Source organism: Cavia porcellus, unplaced genomic scaffold (assembly GCF_034190915.1).
Source record: "Cavia porcellus strain 051 isolate PalLab524CR breed Dunkin Hartley unplaced genomic scaffold, mCavPor4.1 scaffold_6, whole genome shotgun sequence".
In the NCBI taxonomy this organism is placed as follows: domain Eukaryota; kingdom Metazoa; phylum Chordata; class Mammalia; order Rodentia; family Caviidae; genus Cavia; species Cavia porcellus.
Window position 1 is genome coordinate 9,817,942 of NW_026947489.1, and position 18,636 is coordinate 9,836,577.

The following is an 18,636-nucleotide window of genomic DNA, read 5'->3' on the forward strand; positions in this document are numbered from 1 at the left end:
CTGGCTGCTTTCCCTGCCTCCTGCCGCTGGTTTATTCACTGTCCAAAAATACTGGCGAGAGAGTCCCCTCCACCCTATCTCTCTTTCCTAGCCTTGGTTTTTATAGCTAGTAGAGTTTCTATTTTTTGGCCAGGTGACATGAGGGCCCTGGGACCATCTGTGTTTTGAAACCAACTTCCCAGGCTTGTCCTTCCCTGACATTTGTGTCATCGTTGATGGAAGTCACACCCAAACATTACAAGGTAGAAAATCCATCTCAAATTCCAATTCTGGTACCCACGGGAGGCTTGTCGGAGGGACGGCGGGGAGCAAGCCTCAGGTGCCCTTGCATGCAGAGCCCACTCTTCACAGCAAGGGCGGAATGGGAAGGAGAGCAGAGGCGGAACCGGGCTCGGTCGGGAGCCATCTGCAGTGTAGGGATGAAGTCCATGGCTGCAGCTGGTTTCTGTCTTCACAGTGCGACCCCGTGAGTGTTTTCACTGTGCCAGTGACCTGGCGTGGGTACAGCTGATTCTCAGCCAGGTTTTCTGGGTTTAAGTATAAATTACATGGGGTGCTTGAACACCTTTTCCTTTTTTCTGAGGAAGGTTCAATACTAGGATGTATCGTAATCTGTACCGCACCACCTCCTAAACCCTTTGAATTTGCCCTACTGGCTCATGGGAGCTCGTAGAGCCAGGGCAGAGGCAGAACTGCCAGCTCCGCTGAGCTCGCCAGGACTCTGGACGGCATGCCAATCTGAGCTGCTGTTGGGGCTTTGGCTTCCTTTGCTTCCAGCCTCCCCTGGCTCTCTGGATCCATCCCCTCCCGAGGGCAGGGGCAGGTCTGGTGCTGTGTGATCCCTTTCGTCTTGGCATCTCTGTTATTTCCGGACTGCACTGAAGTCCATCTGGTGGTCCCGTCTAGGCGCTGTGCACCCACCCCGATGGGAGACTATCCTCACCCTGCAGGGGCCTGGGGTTGATGTGCAGTGGAGCTCACCTTTCCCTCCACACTCCCGTTTTCTTTCCTTTGTTTTTTTTTTAACACCAAGTACATTTATTAGAAAAGAAGAAAGTTATGAAATAACCTCATGTCTTTCCTTAAGAAATCAGAAATAAAAGAATAAAACCAAAAACAAATAGAAGAAAACAATAAAGATCAGAAAACAGTCCCTCATCAAAATGCCAACATCATTTTTCATAAAAATTAACATTTTGATTCTTACATTTCTGTAGAAATACGAAAGACTCAGAATAATCTAAACAACTTTGATAAAGGAACAAAATTAGAGCTCCAGCCCTCCCCACTCCTATGACTTATCACAAAAGTACACCAGTGATGACAAAAATGGCATTGATATGGAGACAGACAAACCACCAAGGTACCAATATAAAGTCCCAGAATAGATACCCACAAAATAGATAATTGATTTCCGGCAAAGATGCAAAAGCAATTAAGTGGAAAAAGAATTATACCTTCAATAAATATGCTAGAACAACTGGATCCACATGCAAAAAATCCAAACCTTATAGCACATCAGAAATTTCTCAAGACATCCAAAAGTTGACTCAAAGTGGCTCACAGTGGATTAGTTAAAGGCAGGTGTGGCCTGAGTCGTTGCTTTGGCTGAAGTCATTCTCTCTGGGACAAAAAGACTGGAACAAGGGAAGGCAGGAGCTACAGAGATGTTCAGTGAAGGGGGCATTGAATTTGCTTCTGATAACAAAGGAGGCCATTGTGCTGCTGCTTTTTTTTAAAACCATCTTAATTGTTTTTATAGGCATGTATACACATGTACATGTTTTCTCTTTCAGCTTGTCACTAATGAAACAGTATGATGTTCACACACGCATGTCTTATTTCACTAAATAGTATGTTCTCAGGGTGCATCCATTTACCCATATAGGTCTCTCGTTTATTGTTCTTTGTGGCTGAGTAGTATTCCACTGTGTAGAAATACCACACCTTTTTTACCCATTTCTTGATCAGTGGGCGTTTAGTTTGTTTCCAAGATCTGGCTGTTATAAACTGTGTTGCTATAAACATGGGGCACATACATCACTGTGGAATGATGTCTTTAATTTTTTTGGGAGGATATCCAGAAGAGAATAGTTGGGTCGAAGGATACTTCCAATCCTAGTTTTTTGAGGAAGCTCCACACTGATTTCCACAGTGGTTGCACCAGCCTACACTCCCACCAACAGTGGAGAAGGCTTCCTTATTCCTCACAGGCCCCTCCAGCATTTGTTATTGTTTGATTTCTTAATATTAGTCGTTCTTTCTGGGGTGAGGTGAAATCTCAGTGTTTTAATGTGCATCTCTCAAATGACCAGTGCTGTGGAACATTTTTTCACATATTTATTTGCTGTTTGTACTTCTTCATCTGAGAAGTGTGTCTTCATCTCAGATGTCCATTTTTGAACTGGGACTTTAAATCTGGGAGGACTGATTTTTTTTTTTTTTTTAGTTCTTTATATGTTCTTGATAGTTTCTTTATCTGAGGAACAGATGACGAACATTTTCTCTCACATTGTGGGCTGTTTCTTCCCTCTTTTGGTGGTTTATCTTGCATGCAAAAGCTTTTCAGTAGGGTGAGATCCCAGTTGTTCATTCTTTGTGATAAGTCCTGTGCACTCTGGATTTTATTCATAAAGTCTTTACCTACACCATTGTCTTAAGAGTTTTGCCCACTCTGTCTTCCAGCACATTTAATGTTTCTGTTTTAAGGTTAAAATCTATATTCTGATTTTAGCTTAATGCGTGGTGAAAGATAAGGGTCCAGTTTGAATCTTTGACATGTGCAGAGCCAGTTTTTCCAACACCATTTATTAAAGAGGTTTTCTTTCTCCTGGTGAATGTGTTTGGCACCTTTGTCAAAGTTATGGTGGCTTAGTGTGTCTGCAGTTGTTTCTCTGTCTTCTAATCTGTTCCATTGATCTTTAGGTCTGTTATGTTTGTTTATTTTGGCCAATACCACACTGTACTTTTTTTTAATCACAGTAGCTTTATGGTATAATTTCAAGCCAGGGATTGTGATACCCCTGTCTTGTCTTTGTTGCCCAGGATTGCTTTTGCTATTCTAGGTCTCTTCCAGATAAGTTTTAGGATTTTCTCTAATTCTGTGAGATATGCTATTGGAATTTTGATTGGGACTGCATTGAATCTGTTTAACAGTTTTGAAAGTATGGCCACTTTTACTGTATTGGTTCTTCCTACCCAAGAGCACAGGACATCTTTCCATTTTCTAATATCCTCTTCAGTCTCCTTTTCAGAGTACTATAGTTTTCAACCTTCTTCTATTTTATCACCAAGGCCGTTCTCATTTAATCTTTTATTCATTTTAAAACATATCTATGGAAATCAAACTTGGAGAGAAGTGCATGCCCTGGAGTGTTACTGCCCGTCCCCTGAGGCAGGTACAGGGGACCAGGCAGTTGTGTGGCCCAGGCCCAGGCAGGGAGTCACTGCCCCTGCTGAGCATTCATGCATGTGGCCATATGTCAGCCGCTGGCTTTGTGAGCTACCTGCCCTTCTGCACTGCCATGAGCTAAGGTGGCTGCCAGGCGCTGCTCCATGTTGTCACCAGCTCATGGTACCATCCACCTTTTATACTGTGGCCATTATGGTGGGTTAGTTGCAGTATCTAATGGAAGTTTTAATTTGCATTTCTCTCAGCAGCAGCAGCAGCAGGCCTGTGTGTCCCTGTATTATTTGGATATTTTTTCCTTATGAAAAGCCTGTTCTGCTATTTTATTTCACATCTAAGCTTCTACCCTATCAGTGTGTAGAAAGCCCTTGACAAACAAGACTAGTCATTGGGAATTGATGTTAGAGATGCATCTTTTTTTTTTTTAAGAGGAAAAAGAGAAAAACACAAAACAAAACAAAGCGGTGTAAGGGTACACGTAATACAGAACTACAAAAAAAAAAAAAACATAACAGTAAGAAATCACCTGTTAGTAGATTACACATTATCATCTTGAACATAGTTGCTCAAATCACAGTATCAAAGAATACAAGGTGGACATTCAAACAGGGAGACTGCAAACAGCTGTGTTCAATGATCCAAAAACATTGATATAGTCAGCTATTTAACACCCCTAAACACACTTGCTGTTATATCCGTTAGAGCTCTTTTTCTTTTTTTTTCCCTCTCTTTTTTTACAACAAAATTTATACATTTTGGATTTTATTACTCCTTAGTGCTTATTACTTTTTTTTTGGGGGGGGGGAGAGAATACAGTCAAATATGGCAATAGAGATGCATCTTAAAACTCCCCTCCTGCCCTGACTGTCTCTGTGCCAGGCTATCCTTTTCTGGCCTCCCGATGGCCAGTGGACAGTGCTCTCCCTGTGTGGGAAGCAGGAGCTTGTGCGTGTTACATTTCACTGCCGTCTCTTACTTGCCTGTTGGAGCATTGTCTTCATCATTGTAGACGTGGTCGGAACCTCTTCTGAATCTTTGTACAGACTTAACGAGGTCATGGTTCTGAGAGCTGGGGAAGCATCAGCCTTTGGGCACATGAGCTGTTTCACGATCGCTGTTCATGTGACAGCGTCTTCCTCTGACCTCATTTCAGGGTGAGGCTTCAACTTGCCAGCTCATCCCTTGAGGCCTCCCGGGGCCATAGCGCCTGTGCTGTGAAGCCTGCAGTTCTGCCCTTCTGACCCTTTGGAAAAGGCTGAGTGAAGGACCTGGACCCGCCTTTCGTTCTCAGAAGAGGAAAGCTGTATTCTACATGATTTCTGTTATTTTAGCTGAGTCCAGCTAGTTTCCGTGGTTTAAGTCTTTCTAGGTGTGTACTGTTTTTCTCCATCCTTGCACAGTTCAAAGGGATTTCCAGTGTGAATGGCAGCCCCAGCCCTGTGCTCTGCTCCCACCCATGTGGATCTGGCCTGTTCTGCCTGCGGGAGCAGCTCCTGAAGTCTCCTGTGTCTGCACAATTCAGGCTTTGCCCACTTGCTCAGTGTGTACTTCTTGGCAAAGTTGGCCTCTCCCCCATAAACCCCATATCCAGGAGCCACTGGTGGACCTTGCTGTTAGCTGCACCCTTCCCACCCCACTCCCAACCCAGTGATTCTCCTGGTGAGGCTAGGGATGGAGGCTGCCTCTTTCTGTTGGTTGTACCAGCAGGAGTCCTCCTGTCATGGTTACCTGATGCCATGGTTACTGTAGATGACCTCTACCCTAGTCCCCTTTTTACCCACAAGGCAGATGTTCTAGGACATTCCACAGTGGAAACCCTATGTAGACTATGGTTTTCTCATACACCCATGCTTGTGATAAAGTTTAACTTAGAAATTAGGCACAGAGAGAGATTAATAATGATAATAATGACTGAAACAACTATAGCAGCACAGTGTAGTGAAAATTATTTAAAGCTTATGAATTATTTATTTCTGGAATTTCCCACGTAGTATTTCCAGATGATGATTGGCTGTAGATAACTGGAACCATGGAAAGCACAACTTCAGATGGGAGCTGCTGCTTCATAGAGACAGGGATAAAGAAAGGGGCTGAGCTCCAACCACTGGATATTGGGATTACTTGGTAGCTCCTCCCTGCTTGTGTTGTTCAGAATAGTGACTCACAGGAAAACTAGGAGAGCAAACAATTCTTCTGGTCACGTGTCTTTCAGAACAGAGAAAGGTGAATGCAAAGAAGCATTGTCATAACAGGTGATTGGGGGTGAAGGGAAGCGGTTGCTGAGAGCCAGAGAGAACACAAATTAATGTGGAAAGAGCTTTTCATGGAGTCGTAGGGCAGAACACCCAAGGAAGGAGCACATCAGGCTGAGGGTACCCAGCCCTGGTATTGTGGAGGGAGGAGCAGCGGAGGCTCACTGGATGAAGGACGGGAAAGTTTAAAGAAAGGCTGTGCTGTCAACCTGCCTAAGCCATTCTTAGGGTACCCGAAAAAGGTGTCCAGGGGGAGAAATGGCATCTCAGAGCAGGACAGAAATCTTCCCAAAGGGTAGTGTTTTGGAAGTGTCCTTCTAGGGTGCGGGAGGATGCTACCCATGGTGCAGAGGCGTGTGTCACAGATCACAGCAGCAACCCCCTGAGAGATCTCACCCCAGAACAGGGAACATGAGCCTGGCCTCCTTCCCTGTCTCTCCAGTGACCTCCTACTAGCTAAGCTCAGCCTTATTCTTGCCTGACTAGGGGTTCTAGTTCTTCATATGCCTTCCAATCACCATTTAGTTTCCTTTCCTTGAACTTTCAGGAGAGGAGTTCATTTAGCACCCCCTGTAAGCAGGTCTGTTACTGGATGTTGGAGAGACCAGTGGTTCCTGGCTCTTCTCCGGTTCAAATAATTGGATAGAGACAACCAATGAATGTGAAAGTTTCATTTATTGAAGATAAAAGTGAAAAAGGAGAGAAATGAGGAAGTAAAAGTAAAAAGAAAAGAGAAAATGTGCCCTGCATACAGAGCAGGCCACTGGAAGAGTAAGACGACCATGGCAATGAAGCCAGTGGCTGCCTGGCTTTTATATCCTCCTCCTCATGTCAGGTCTGGGCTGTGATTGGACAGTTCCCCTTGATTGACAGGCTATGCCCTATTGTCCAGCCTTCTTCTCATGCCCTAATGTCCTGCCTCACGTCTGTGATAACAAACATGCTCAAATTCTCTTTTTATGGGAATGTCTTAATTTCCTCCTAATTTTCAAAAGACAGTTCTGCACATATAGAATTCTTCATATTTGTTCTTTGAGCACTTAAAATATATCAGTGCACTGCCTTTCAGCCTTCAAAGTTTTTAAGAGAAATCCCTAATATTATTGAAGATGCCTTGTATGCAACATGTCCTTCTCCCTTCGTACTTTTAAGATTTTGTTGGCCTTTTGACAGTTTGATTATGGTGTCTCACAGTGTGGGCCCCTCTATGTTTATCCTACTGGGAGTTTGTTGGGGTTCTTGAATTTGTACATTTACTTCTTTCTTCAAATGCAGGAAGTTTTTAACCATTATTTCTTGAACCGATCTCTTTATCCCTTTCCCTTTGTAATGCATACATTAGTCTATTGATGGTGTTTCATAGGTTTTCTCTGTTCATTTTTCTTCATTCTTTTCTTTTTGCTCTTCATACTTGATCATTGTAATTGTTCTATATATTTGCTGATATTTTGTTTCACCTGTTGAAATCTGCTTTGAAATCAATCTTATTGGTGTACTTCTCAACTATTTTTTTAAATAATTTGTACCTTTTGAGATACCTTTTGAGATATTCTCATTTTGTTTTTCAACTTCTTATCTTTGTGGTTTTCTTTAGCTCTTCAGAATCTATAGACAGTTATATTAAAGCATTTTTCCCTGGAGTCTAACATCTGTGTTTTCTCTGGGACAAGTTCTGGTGACACAGTTTATGTCTTTGAGTAAGTTCTCCTTTTTAGTTTTACATGCCATTTGGTGATTTTGCTGAAACCTAGGCATTTACACCTTAAACTGTGAGAGTTCTGGATCTGGTGTCATCATTTTCTTTTCTTTTTTTTTTTTTTAAAGAAAGACAAAATAGAAAACAGGCAGAAATAGTATATACTTTCAAAGAAAAGAAATAAACAATAATAAATCACTAGCTGATGTATACATATTGTCCCCCTATAAATAGTTGTTCAAGGTACACAAGTGGAACATATAAATGGGAATTCAATGAGGGAGACTGCAAACAGTTCTGTTCAACTATCCAACAACAACTAAGTATTATGGCTATCAATCCTATACACTTAGACATGTACGCATTTATCCATATCTTTATTTATGTTGAAACCTAACACAACTTATTAGATTAAAATCCTTCTGAACAAAGATTAATAATATGCTGGATTTCACATCATAACACTCCAGAATCAGGATTGTGTACTGCAGTGCCACTTTCTTTCCTTCAAAGTTTTTGTTTATTTCATCAAGTGTCATCAGATCAGTTCTTATAAACTGTTTATAGGTTTTAAGTAAGCATGAGTTTTAACATGTATTTCTATCTTTTCTATATTAGAGGGAGAAACAGCACAAAGCAGGACAGAACTAAACTTTTTCCTATAGACATATAAAACTAAAAAGACATAAATCTGCTGTGTAAGGAGTTCTACCATGGTCACTGTGCTGTTTCTTGTTATCATCAACAGAATTGGCTATATTATCAGATAAAGTATAATTGAGCATATCCATACATAACAGGATTAACAGAAATACAACTTTATATAGATAGTGTAGAGCTACAAAAACAGGTAGTAATCAAATCAGAATGGATATTGTAGTGAATCATTGTCATTTTCATTATAGTTGTCTATACTCCTCAACTTGATACCATCAATCTAACAGTTTTGAATAAAATCTGTCAATAATAAGCAGCAATCAAACAAGTCAGATTTAACTAAGATCAGTCATGATACAACAATATAAGTCATATATGGATCCTGATTGAGTTAATAGGAAATTAAAGGTGTCCCCTATGCTGTGGACAGCTGTCTGTGCCCTCAGATCCAGTGCTTGTATACAAACTAGGGCAGAACAAGTTCCAACCAAGCAGAGTGGTGCAAGTAATAGGGGTTTTAATTCCTGATGCACTACTAGCTATATTTTCTGCTGTTTTTTTTTTTAAGACTATTTCTCCCCTTTACTCCCCCAGAATGAACTGTGTATTTTTGGGATCTCCCCAACACTCACAGTTTTGTATTGGGGGGAGCAACCTGCTATTTACCTAAGTGTTTCTGAACTTTCTCACTCCTGGGTTGGATTTCTAGTTATATTTCTTCATTTATTAAAGCCTGTCTGTTCAACCTATCCATAAATACTGGCCTAGTTACCCCTATTACTCTCTGTTCCCTATCACATCGAGTTCCGTTTTCTCACTGTTTGATTTTGGTCCATATGTCCTTCTTCAGGTTAATTATATTTCCTATAAAGAGCATCTCAGTGGACCCTACCTCTTGATCCACTCTGTCTGCAATTCTCTTTTTTCCCCTTAAGTTAGTATATCTGAGCATCTTTACCTTTTCCTATATTTAGGAAGTTCTCCTTGATTATTTCTGTGAATAGCCTTTGCAGTTCATTTGTTTGTATCCCTGCTTCTTCCTTTACATTCTTAATTCTTAAGTTATAGATTCTCTTATCATCATTTAGCCTTTGTATTGTTACTGCTTGTTTCTTTGTTATTTTAAAGAAGTTTTTCCTTTTATGCCCCCACATTGCAAACCTGTCCTCCAGTTCAGATAATCTATCCTTAGTTTCTTTCAAGCTGTTATGCCAGCTTTCAATAGAGTTTTTAGTTTCCTGGTAATCTCTTTGAACCTGCTTCAAGTATTCTATGTTTTCTCTATTTTCTCCATCAAACAATTCTCTCCTTTTTTTTTTTGTTTTTTGTTTTTTGTTTTTCCATTCCACCATCTGTTTTTTCTTGGGAGGTGCTTAGCATTTCTTTAACTGTTCTACTTATATCTTGCTTTACTTGGTTAAATACTTCACTTTTGAACTCGTCTATGCAGTCCCTAAGATATCACTTTATGTCTATTGGTGCCATGCCTGATATTGCATGTTTTCTGTCCTCATTCTTCTTTGCATTTACCTTTCCTGGATCAGTGTTCTCAGGATTGGGGACCGAGGACCCTTTATTGTTGCCTCCTCTTCTCATATTTTTTGTTCCTTCCATACAGGCATATATAGGAGGCCCAGTTTCTTTCTTTGTCGGTTTCAGTTTGTCTGAAGTGTGCTGACTATGGTGTCGTCATTTTCTATTGATATGGTTCAGTTGTGTTTCTATGCCAAGGATCCACCCTAAGTGAACACTTAAAGTCTTCCCAAGTCTGTTCTGACCCTTGATCTTTTCTTGGCCATACCCTGTATATAGCTTTCAAAGTTTTCCTGGATGCAGTTGCCTTTAAGACCTGATCTTAATCTTTAAATTCCTCAGAAGGAAAAAGTGGTGCAGGGAGCTTTGCTCCTCGAAATCCTCGAAAGCTGCTTCCCCTGGTAAAGTTTGCAGCAGTGTCAGCCACCTTCATGTCTGTACTACAGTTAAAAGCAGCAATCGACACTCAGAACATTGAAACCAGATATCTGGAGGATGAGGTCCTTGTTACCCATCTGGCTCTGAATGCTGCATTTTGGCTGCCTGCCATAGGGCTGGAGGAGAGTAACAGTTGTCTCCACACCCAAGACCGAAATTGACCAAAACTAACCCCAATTTACTATTGAAGATTTCTCCTTGGAAGTTGTAAACTTTCAAAGAGACTCCACAATTTCAAAATGTTGCCTTCAGATACTTTTTGACAGTGCAGTTGTTTAGGAGAGAGCTGGGTTCCTGGTGCTTCCTTCTCTGCCATCTTCCCTGACATCACTCTTCCCTTCTCGGTCCTTTTGCTATAAAATCTGCTAATAGTAGAGTGTAGTCCATTGGTTATTGAAGAGAATCCTGTGTAGGCTCCTCTGCTCCACAGGAAGGTGGGTGCCCAGCTTACAGGTTCACAAGGTTGATGGTAAGCAATCAGCCACAGAGCTGAGCAAGGAGAGGAGAGATTCCAGGTGGAGAAGAAGGTAGAACAGAGGAGGATCAAGGTTGGGCAGAGGATTAGGAGGTGAGAGTGAGGATGGTGAGGTGGTGCACTAGACAGGAGGCGGGAAGGGGGCTTACCCTGGGAGCAGAAGGGGCAGAGGAGGAAACCGTGTCAGCAGAGACATAGCGGGAGGAGCTCTGAGCACCGTGGTGTACTACGCTCTGCCATCTTCCACATTCTTCTGGGTCTGGTGGTTCTCCTAAACCACATCTAGTCTCCCTCCCACCCGCCCGCTGGCAGGCATGATGGTACTTAGTGTAGCTGGGTCCACCAACTGTAAATCTGGAGAATTAGTTGGTGGAAATGCATAAAACTGAAGATGAAATGAAGCTCTGTGACAACTCAGAAAGTTAATTACATGCCATCTGCAAATCCCTGTCCACACCATAAGGTCGGCAGTGTATGCAACTACCTTTATGCTTCTAGAAACCAAGCTAATGTGTCATTTTAAACTCCATTTCCATTTGGGGTGCCTCATCCCTTCAGTTTCTGTTGCACTTCCCCTAAGTCTGAGCTCTGTGAAGTTTCTTCTGATCCCTACGATGTCTACTCAATCTGTTTATGGGCTACCATAACAAAGGGCCACAGACTGGTGGCTTAAACAGCGTTTCACTTTCTCATCATGCAGGATGGTAGGAGTCTGCAGTGCTGACTCCATCTGAGGTGCAACACAACTGTAGTCCACACCTCTCTCCAGCTTACGATTTTTTGCTGACAGTTTCTAGTGTTCCTGGATATTGAAGCATCATCAGCTTCTCTGCTTACATCTTCTCATGATGTGGCCCCTGTGTGTATTTCCAGATTCCACTTACTATAAGGACACTAATCATATTGGATTAGGGGCTCACCCACGCCCGCTGTGACTTCACGTTAATATCTTCAGTGGTCCTATGAAGTTACATTTTGAGGCACCAAGGGTTAGGATTTTAGCATATAAAATTGGAAGAGGGGGACACAACTCAGTTTCCAGCAGCTTGCCATGTGACATCTGCTATGGTCCCTAGTAATGGGAATGTACCTGTTACCATGGAAGGTCTTTCCCACTGATCCATGCATCTCTTTGGAACCAGACCTTCTCTGAATCTTCCCACTGCTTTATGGCACAGGAATCCTCAGGACTCCTTCACAGGGCCATCAGGGTTTGTGATCTCCTTAAGCCTCTTCCATGCCCAGGGGACAGAATTGTTCATTTGAGTTGGATAGAGAGAGTAAAGGAGACTCTTCCTTCTACTAGGGGCATTTAGGGCCATTTAGGGCCATTTAGGTAAAGGAGGAGCTGGCAAGCTAGTTTGCAGACCAAAGCTGGCTCGCTGCCTGGGTTTATGAATAAAGTTGTGTTGAAGCACTGTTTGCTTATTCTTTCACAAGTTGTCTCTGAGTGCCTTTGTACTACAGTGGCAGAGTTGAGTGGTTCTGTTGTATGACTGTATGACTCACAAATCCAAAAGTATTTCCTCTCTTATCCTTTATCTAAAAAGTGTTATTGACCTGTGGTATAGACACAAGAGCCTGCAAATTTTTAGCCCCTTGTTCAGTTGTGTTTCTCCCCTAAAGTTCTAAAGACAGATTGGCCTTCCCAGTTAAGCGTGAGAAACGGCAAAGGGAGAAAAGAAAGACCCTTGAGAATCAGTGAGTGTCTCCAAAATACCATGCTGCCAGTTGGTAGGAACAGTTTGTGAAAACTCAGGGAGCATTGTGATTTGGGCCTATTTTTTTTTTCTTATGCTGAACTTCAGTAAAAAGCGCAGAGTGAAATCACAAGGAATCTTACTCCACCGTGCTGTTCTTGCCACCAGGGAGACAAGTGGAACCATTTAGGTTTCCCAGATCGCCATTCTCCAAGGGCAGTCCAGAGCCTGTGGAGGAGTAGATTAGGGCCACGCTATGGCCAGCCACTTCTGCCTCCTGGGGCTCTGTCTCTGTGCCTCTTGGAGGTGTGGACCTGGTCAGGGAACACAGCTTTCTGTCTAGACTTGCTAAAAGCCCTAGTCTAGGCAGAGTTCCTAGGCATTGGGGCTGCAGCCTTGACCTCATGCTTGCCCTGGAGAGCCCCTCACAGCCTGAATCTAAGTGGGCTGTATCTGAGCCTATGGTCAAGCAAATTAGTCATTCTGATTTGTCTCATTCTAAGTGAGAGAATTTATTTACTCATCCAAAAACTTGACAACCTCCAGAGTATACCTACAAGCCATGTAAAGGTCTTTATTTCAGGGAAGTAAAAAAAAAAAAAAAAAAAAAAAAAAAAAAAAAAAAATATATATATATATATATATATATATATATATATATATATATATATATATACATATATAATTAAAAATTCCCTTAGGATTTTCAGAGTTACAAATAGCCAACTTTTAGGTTCCAAATCAATTTGTGCATTTTTTCTCTACTGATAACTGGCTGTGTGGTTTCCATATGACCTTGATTTACAGGCCTTAAATGCGCTTTTCTGCCAATTCATGACAGCATACCTTCAGTATGGGTCTAGGATCGCACAGATGTGGTCCACAAGGGCAGGGGAGTTGCTTTAGAAGCGTGCTCCACCCCCACTGCCCCTTGGAAGAGGGACAAAGAGTGCCCTTGCTATTTTGCCTAACCACCTGGTTAATGCAGACCTTCTGTTTCCTTCTAGCCCTGGGCCTGGAGGCACACACTGCTTGGGTGCCAGTGTGGAGCATGCAGTCTGTGAGAACCTTCCCTGCCCTAAGGGTCTGCCCAGCTTTCGGGACCAGCAGTGCCAGGCTCATGACCGACTGACCAACAAGAAGAGCCTGTTGACAGCAGTGGTGATTGATGGTAAAGGCATACGGCATGTCCTTTTGCAATGGCTTCCTTCTCTTCTCCCCCAAGAACCATAAAAATTTAGGGAAACTCACAGGGTGCACCCCTCCCCAACTTGCCCAATGAAATGTTCCATTCCTCTACCTAAGTGGAGCCATAGTCCCACTTCAGGAGGAGTGGGGTTGAATTTGAATGATCCAACTCTATGATCTCTGAAGAACAGCTGTCTCCAGCAGGCAGCAAGCCAGATTCATCCTGCACCCCAGCTGCCGCAAGGTGGGTGTGCTGGCAGCCTGCCACCTGGCACTGTGTGTGAGGGACCACAACAGACTTCGAGGAGAACAGGGTTCTTAGGGGCAGATGTGTTTTGTGTGTCCTGTCTTGTTTTGTGGCAAAGATGTTTTCTTGCATTGACTTTCCTGGATCATTTTGGATAAGTTTTACCCTTTAGGGAAATTTAGAAAATAGCATACTATCTGGGAAAGATGATAATCGGTATAGGATGTATTTTCTTTGGAAGAACTTTCTCCTAAATCAAGAGACTCTGTGCCACTGGATTACTGCAGCATTTCCAGTGACTGAAAAGCTTCCAGATAGTGGATCATATCTCTGTAGAATTTGTGATGTTTTTTCCACTGTAGGTGAGGATCCCAGGGCCAAGTTTAGGTTTTTCCTTTTTGGCCTAAAACTCTGTTCCTCTTTAGCAAACATGACTTTGTGTTGTAATGCTGACCCTGTGATCCCACTTCCTGAGCACACTATGAGCCAGACACAAGTTAGCTAGCTCTACATACATCATCTCATTGGATATGCAATGCAAGGTGTGCAGAAGATGAGAGGTGACAGACGACATGATATATCTCAGCTCCTACAGCTGACAAGAAGCAAGGGAAGGAGCCAAACTCAACTCCAAAAATAACCAGATGTCACCTGGTTCCCAATACTTAAAGAAGAAAGAAAGCATGGCTTTTAGGTTCAGAGAAAGAGAGAGCTTTAAGAAGAATGAAAGAAAGAGGGCCAGATTTTTAGACATCTTCTGAAGTGTTTAGCAGAAGATCCACATCCTAGTACCAGCTCTTATGTTTCTTCCCTGTGATGGGGAGAACCTTTGAAATTCCCTTTCTCCTATCCGTGATGACAAGTTCAAATGTGCACAGCCCAGACTCTGCTGGCAATAGCAGCTTCAGATCTACAGCTTTCATTTAGCTTGGAAACCTGAATCATTAGCTTTAAACTAACTTGTAGAGTAACACATGGTGTTGTCCATTCTCAACCATAGCAGGTAATGCCAACTACCTCACCTGGGCACTGATTTTCAAGTATTGAAGAGCCCCCCTCAGCATTCTGCTTTTTGAAAAAGAATCCTGCCTTTGGGGCTGGGCGACTGTGTTGTGCTGTCATCTCAACAAGAATTTGAAAGTTCAATCTTGGCACCCTTGACTTTCCCTGAAGACAAGGATCAGGAAGCCTCATGCACCCAAAGGAACATGAGCAGCTCCAGGCACATGGTTACACAGGGTCGCCAGCCTGTCTCCGCCTGAACATTATTCCAATGCAGGGTGAGGCAGGGGCTTCAACCCATCTCAGGCAAGTTCATATTAGGAGTGAGACAGTGCCAAAGAAACTTTCCAAACCTCCTGCTTCCCCCAGAAGGTCCGGTAAAGATGCCTGTAAGTCTCTCTTTGTCCTCTCCTCCTTTACTGAAATCAGATCTCAGACTCACCCCTTTTTCATTTCCACTCAGCTCTGCACAAAGTTGTTGTTATTCTTTCCTTGGTTCCTTGTTTTGAGTTCTCCTGCCTCACTTATTCAATGCAGAAATCCCACTTCAATGTCTGTTTTTCCAACAAATTTCTCCAAGTCCAACTTAAACCTCCATTTTCCATCTAACCACTTTTGGATGGGTGAGCTCTTTGGTTCCCTTATCACCACAGTGGCTGAGACTTCTGTTCACCCAGACCCCATTCAGGGACCACACTGGGTTTAGAATGCATCTTTTCATCCACTTGCTTTTTGTTTTTTTTCTGTCCAAGTAATAATAATGCCAGTGTGCTGCTGCCTTTGATGTGAAAAGTACATCCCTGCTTGATAAAGACAGCCAACAGGCCTTAAGGGTTGTGCCTTTGAAGGAGAGACCCTGAGTTCAGGGCTCTGTAAGGGTAGCTACACATGTGCTCCTCTGGGGTGGAATTGTCATGATTTCTTGCATATTTGGTTTCATTTCTCTCCCAATTATAAACAGAAGCCAGCATTTTTTAGAAGGAATATTTCACAAGGGTAAAAGCAACATAATGGCCAATTCAGAAGGCAGATTCTAAGTGTTCCCTCAAAACCCACTTTCTAAAAGGCACAATTCTAGCTCAGTCATGATAGGAACGATTCCTGTGGTCAGGCTCTGGGCTCTTCTGAAGCCCATTATGACTACCCTATTCATAGCTCTGCTATCGCTGCAGAATTCTTTGGCGAGTGACGCACGGTTCAAGAAAGGCAAAGCAATATTTTTTCTTTTCTCTCTCTCTTTTTTTTAAAGAATTCTTGCAGAGGTAGATTTTCCAAGGGAAGACTCAGGACCACAAGTCATGCCCACCTCCAAAAGAAGACAAAGGCTCTCCTTAGAAAAGATTTCTGGGTAGAAAAGCCTTTAGACAGAAACCAATTGAGCTGGCTGGTTGCCAAACCCACCCCTTTCCTGCTTCCCCCATGGACCCTCATTGGAATGGAAAGCTTCAAGGGTTCAGCCCTGTGCCCAGGCCAGCAGCAGGCCATGTACCCACTGAGAAGTCGGAGGGCTTAGCCAAGGCTGTGTCTGGCTGTGGTTTCCCAGCTCTTTCTCCCAGGCATGGTAGAACCTCCTCCAAGCCTGAGCCTCTAAAGGGATGAGACTTGTGATAGTGAAGTCTTCCTGACTCTACCTTAGCCACGCTGACCATAGTTGTTTAATGAACAGAGTATCTTAGAGGACCCGAGGGCCAGGTTGAGACTCTAGGATCAGGGCCTCTGTCAGTGACATAACCTTACTCTGTCTACAGCTTACATGTGGAGTCACGTCCTCTTTCCCCAACTGAAGCCTGCCTTTCTCACCACTTGTCCATACATAGGCTAACAGGACATCCCATAGCACATCTTACATAAATTTACATCCCTTGCCTACATTTTGGGGAACCAGATGTGATTCAGAATTCAAAGCATTTTATCATTAGAGAAGCAAAATCAATGAAATCAACCAAATGATAATGTTGCTGGTGGAATTCAGGAAGGTACGCTATAGGTACCTGGACATCTCTACCAGGGAACCTACGAACAGCCCTGTTGCATAAGTACCAACTCCTGTCTAAATCAAGGCTGGTTTTGCTGCTGAATGTATGTGCCACAAACATAAAAAACACTTGGAGATTCTCTGTTACAGATAAAACAGTATAAGTTTTCTTTGGGATCCATCAGCAAGAAGAGAAATGACTACACTGGATGTGAATTCCAGAACTGAGATTTCAGTAGAAAGATTAACTGGTCCAAATGCTGTCAGGTGATCAATGCTGGCCCAATCAACTGAGGCCTGACTATGAGGTCATGGTAAGAACAGACAATTTGATTGGCCCAACTACTATCTGGTGGTCACTGCTGGTCTAGTCAACTGAGGGCTGGTTCCCAAACAGCTAGTTATGATGTCCTGGGGGGTAGTTGTCTTGGTTACTTTTGCTGGGGCAAAATACCCAACACCCAAAATGAAGGAGGGAAGAGTTTATTTGGCTTACAGTTTTTTGGCAATTTCAGTCCACACGTACTCAACTGGCTCCAAGGCAGCATAATGTGTCTAAGGGGAAACTGCTCATGGCTGTCACAAGCAACACTAGTGAAAAAGGGCAAAAGGGGAAAGGCATGCCTCCTTCCCTCCCTTATATCGTATGCTGGTTACTCACCCCTGGGCGGGTACAGCACTCACACTGCCAATCTCAGATAATGAACCAATCACAGACACTAGATTCAGCTGCCTCCATGACTGCGTGAGCTTTGGGGGGCCACCTAGACACAAACTATAACGGTAGTTTTGGGGACAGGTAGCTAAGCCAGCCTCCTCAACTGTGACTTTTACTACCAAGGCTATGCAGAGCTTGAATGGCTTGTGATGGTTTCAGAATGAAATGGTGTCTGTGTCCTATTAGGACTTCGTAACTTGCCACAGAGAGAGAGCCAGAATAGTGTTATGCTCCACAAGTTCCCTCTTTAGTGTGGTGCACCCTAAGAATCCTCTAAACCTCTGCCAACCAGATGTGCCCACGTGGCTCCCCAGCCTCTGAACCTGTCTTCTTAGTTCCGTGTGGGTTCCCTCCAGTCAGTCAGAAGTGCTGATAACAGGAGCAGAAAGAAGTCACACTGACCCCAGACAGACTGATTTAGTCAGACTTTCATCTCAGTGCACACAGCCAGGCAGGAGGGGTTCTCCAAGCTGCTCTTCTTAGAGTTCATAGCTGTGTAACCTTTATGATTTCACCTCATTTGCTACTATGAGGAACATAAGAGTGTTGACACTGTTCAAAACCACAACCCATCAAATCATGGTTGATTATTGGGGTCCTTTACCCTTGATATTAATTTCCTAACCATGGCAGACTGGGAAGGAATATTCAAAGTGTTTTGAGGAGCCCTGCACTTCCTTCTGCCATCTAAAAAAGTTCTCTGCAGTTCCTGTGGAAGATGATGCAGAGTCCTCAGAAAAGATGGAACACACAGTGGAAATTCCATCCAAGCCAAGGACAGAAGCTGCCCCTCTGCTCTTTAGTCTTGTTATCCCAGGCTTCCTGGGCCATGGAGAGCAGTGTCTTCAAGAAGAATGATCGGGTGCCATTGCTGGGGATGATAGCGTATTCATCCATTGGAATCTACTCCTCCTCCTTTGGAGAGTCTCCATTTCTCTGATGTTCACATAAAGGAGCCCAGACAAGCTTCATACCTTCCCAGGCTGATCTTTCTAGCTTTTCTCAAAATGAGCTCTATTCTTCTACCTATATCCCTTTCCTTTCTGCTCATGAAAGTGTACACTCAGAAGCCAGAAATACCCACAAACCTGATGGTTTGTTTTCAACAGTGCCATTTTGCCCCTTGATGTTGTTGAAGCCCAAGAGTTCTCCATGCAAAGACTGTAAACAAAGATGGTCAAAAGAGAACCAGGCTGGAGTGAAGACGTCAGAGTGTGGCCACTCTGTCACTCAAAGGCTTGGGTCCCCTGTGTAAGATGACAGCATGCAGCTGAACTGTGTAGACACTGCTTAGCTTGCTGTCTGGCATGTAATAGATCATAAGTGTCATGTTTTATCATCTACTG

At 43.2% G+C, this 18,636-nt stretch overlaps 1 protein-coding gene across 3 annotated transcripts in view; it reads left to right on the plus strand.

Moving 5' to 3' along the window:
* Adamts17 (ADAM metallopeptidase with thrombospondin type 1 motif 17) overlaps positions 1-18,636 on the plus strand; it is a 327,254-nt gene that overhangs the window by 190,286 nt on the left and 118,332 nt on the right. For all 3 annotated transcript variants that reach the window (XM_063249924.1, XM_063249925.1, XM_063249927.1), the window contains exon 13: positions 13,168-13,331. In XM_063249924.1, coding sequence (XP_063105994.1) covers positions 13,168-13,331 — 164 coding nt within the window. The remainder of the gene's footprint in view (positions 1-13,167; positions 13,332-18,636) is intronic.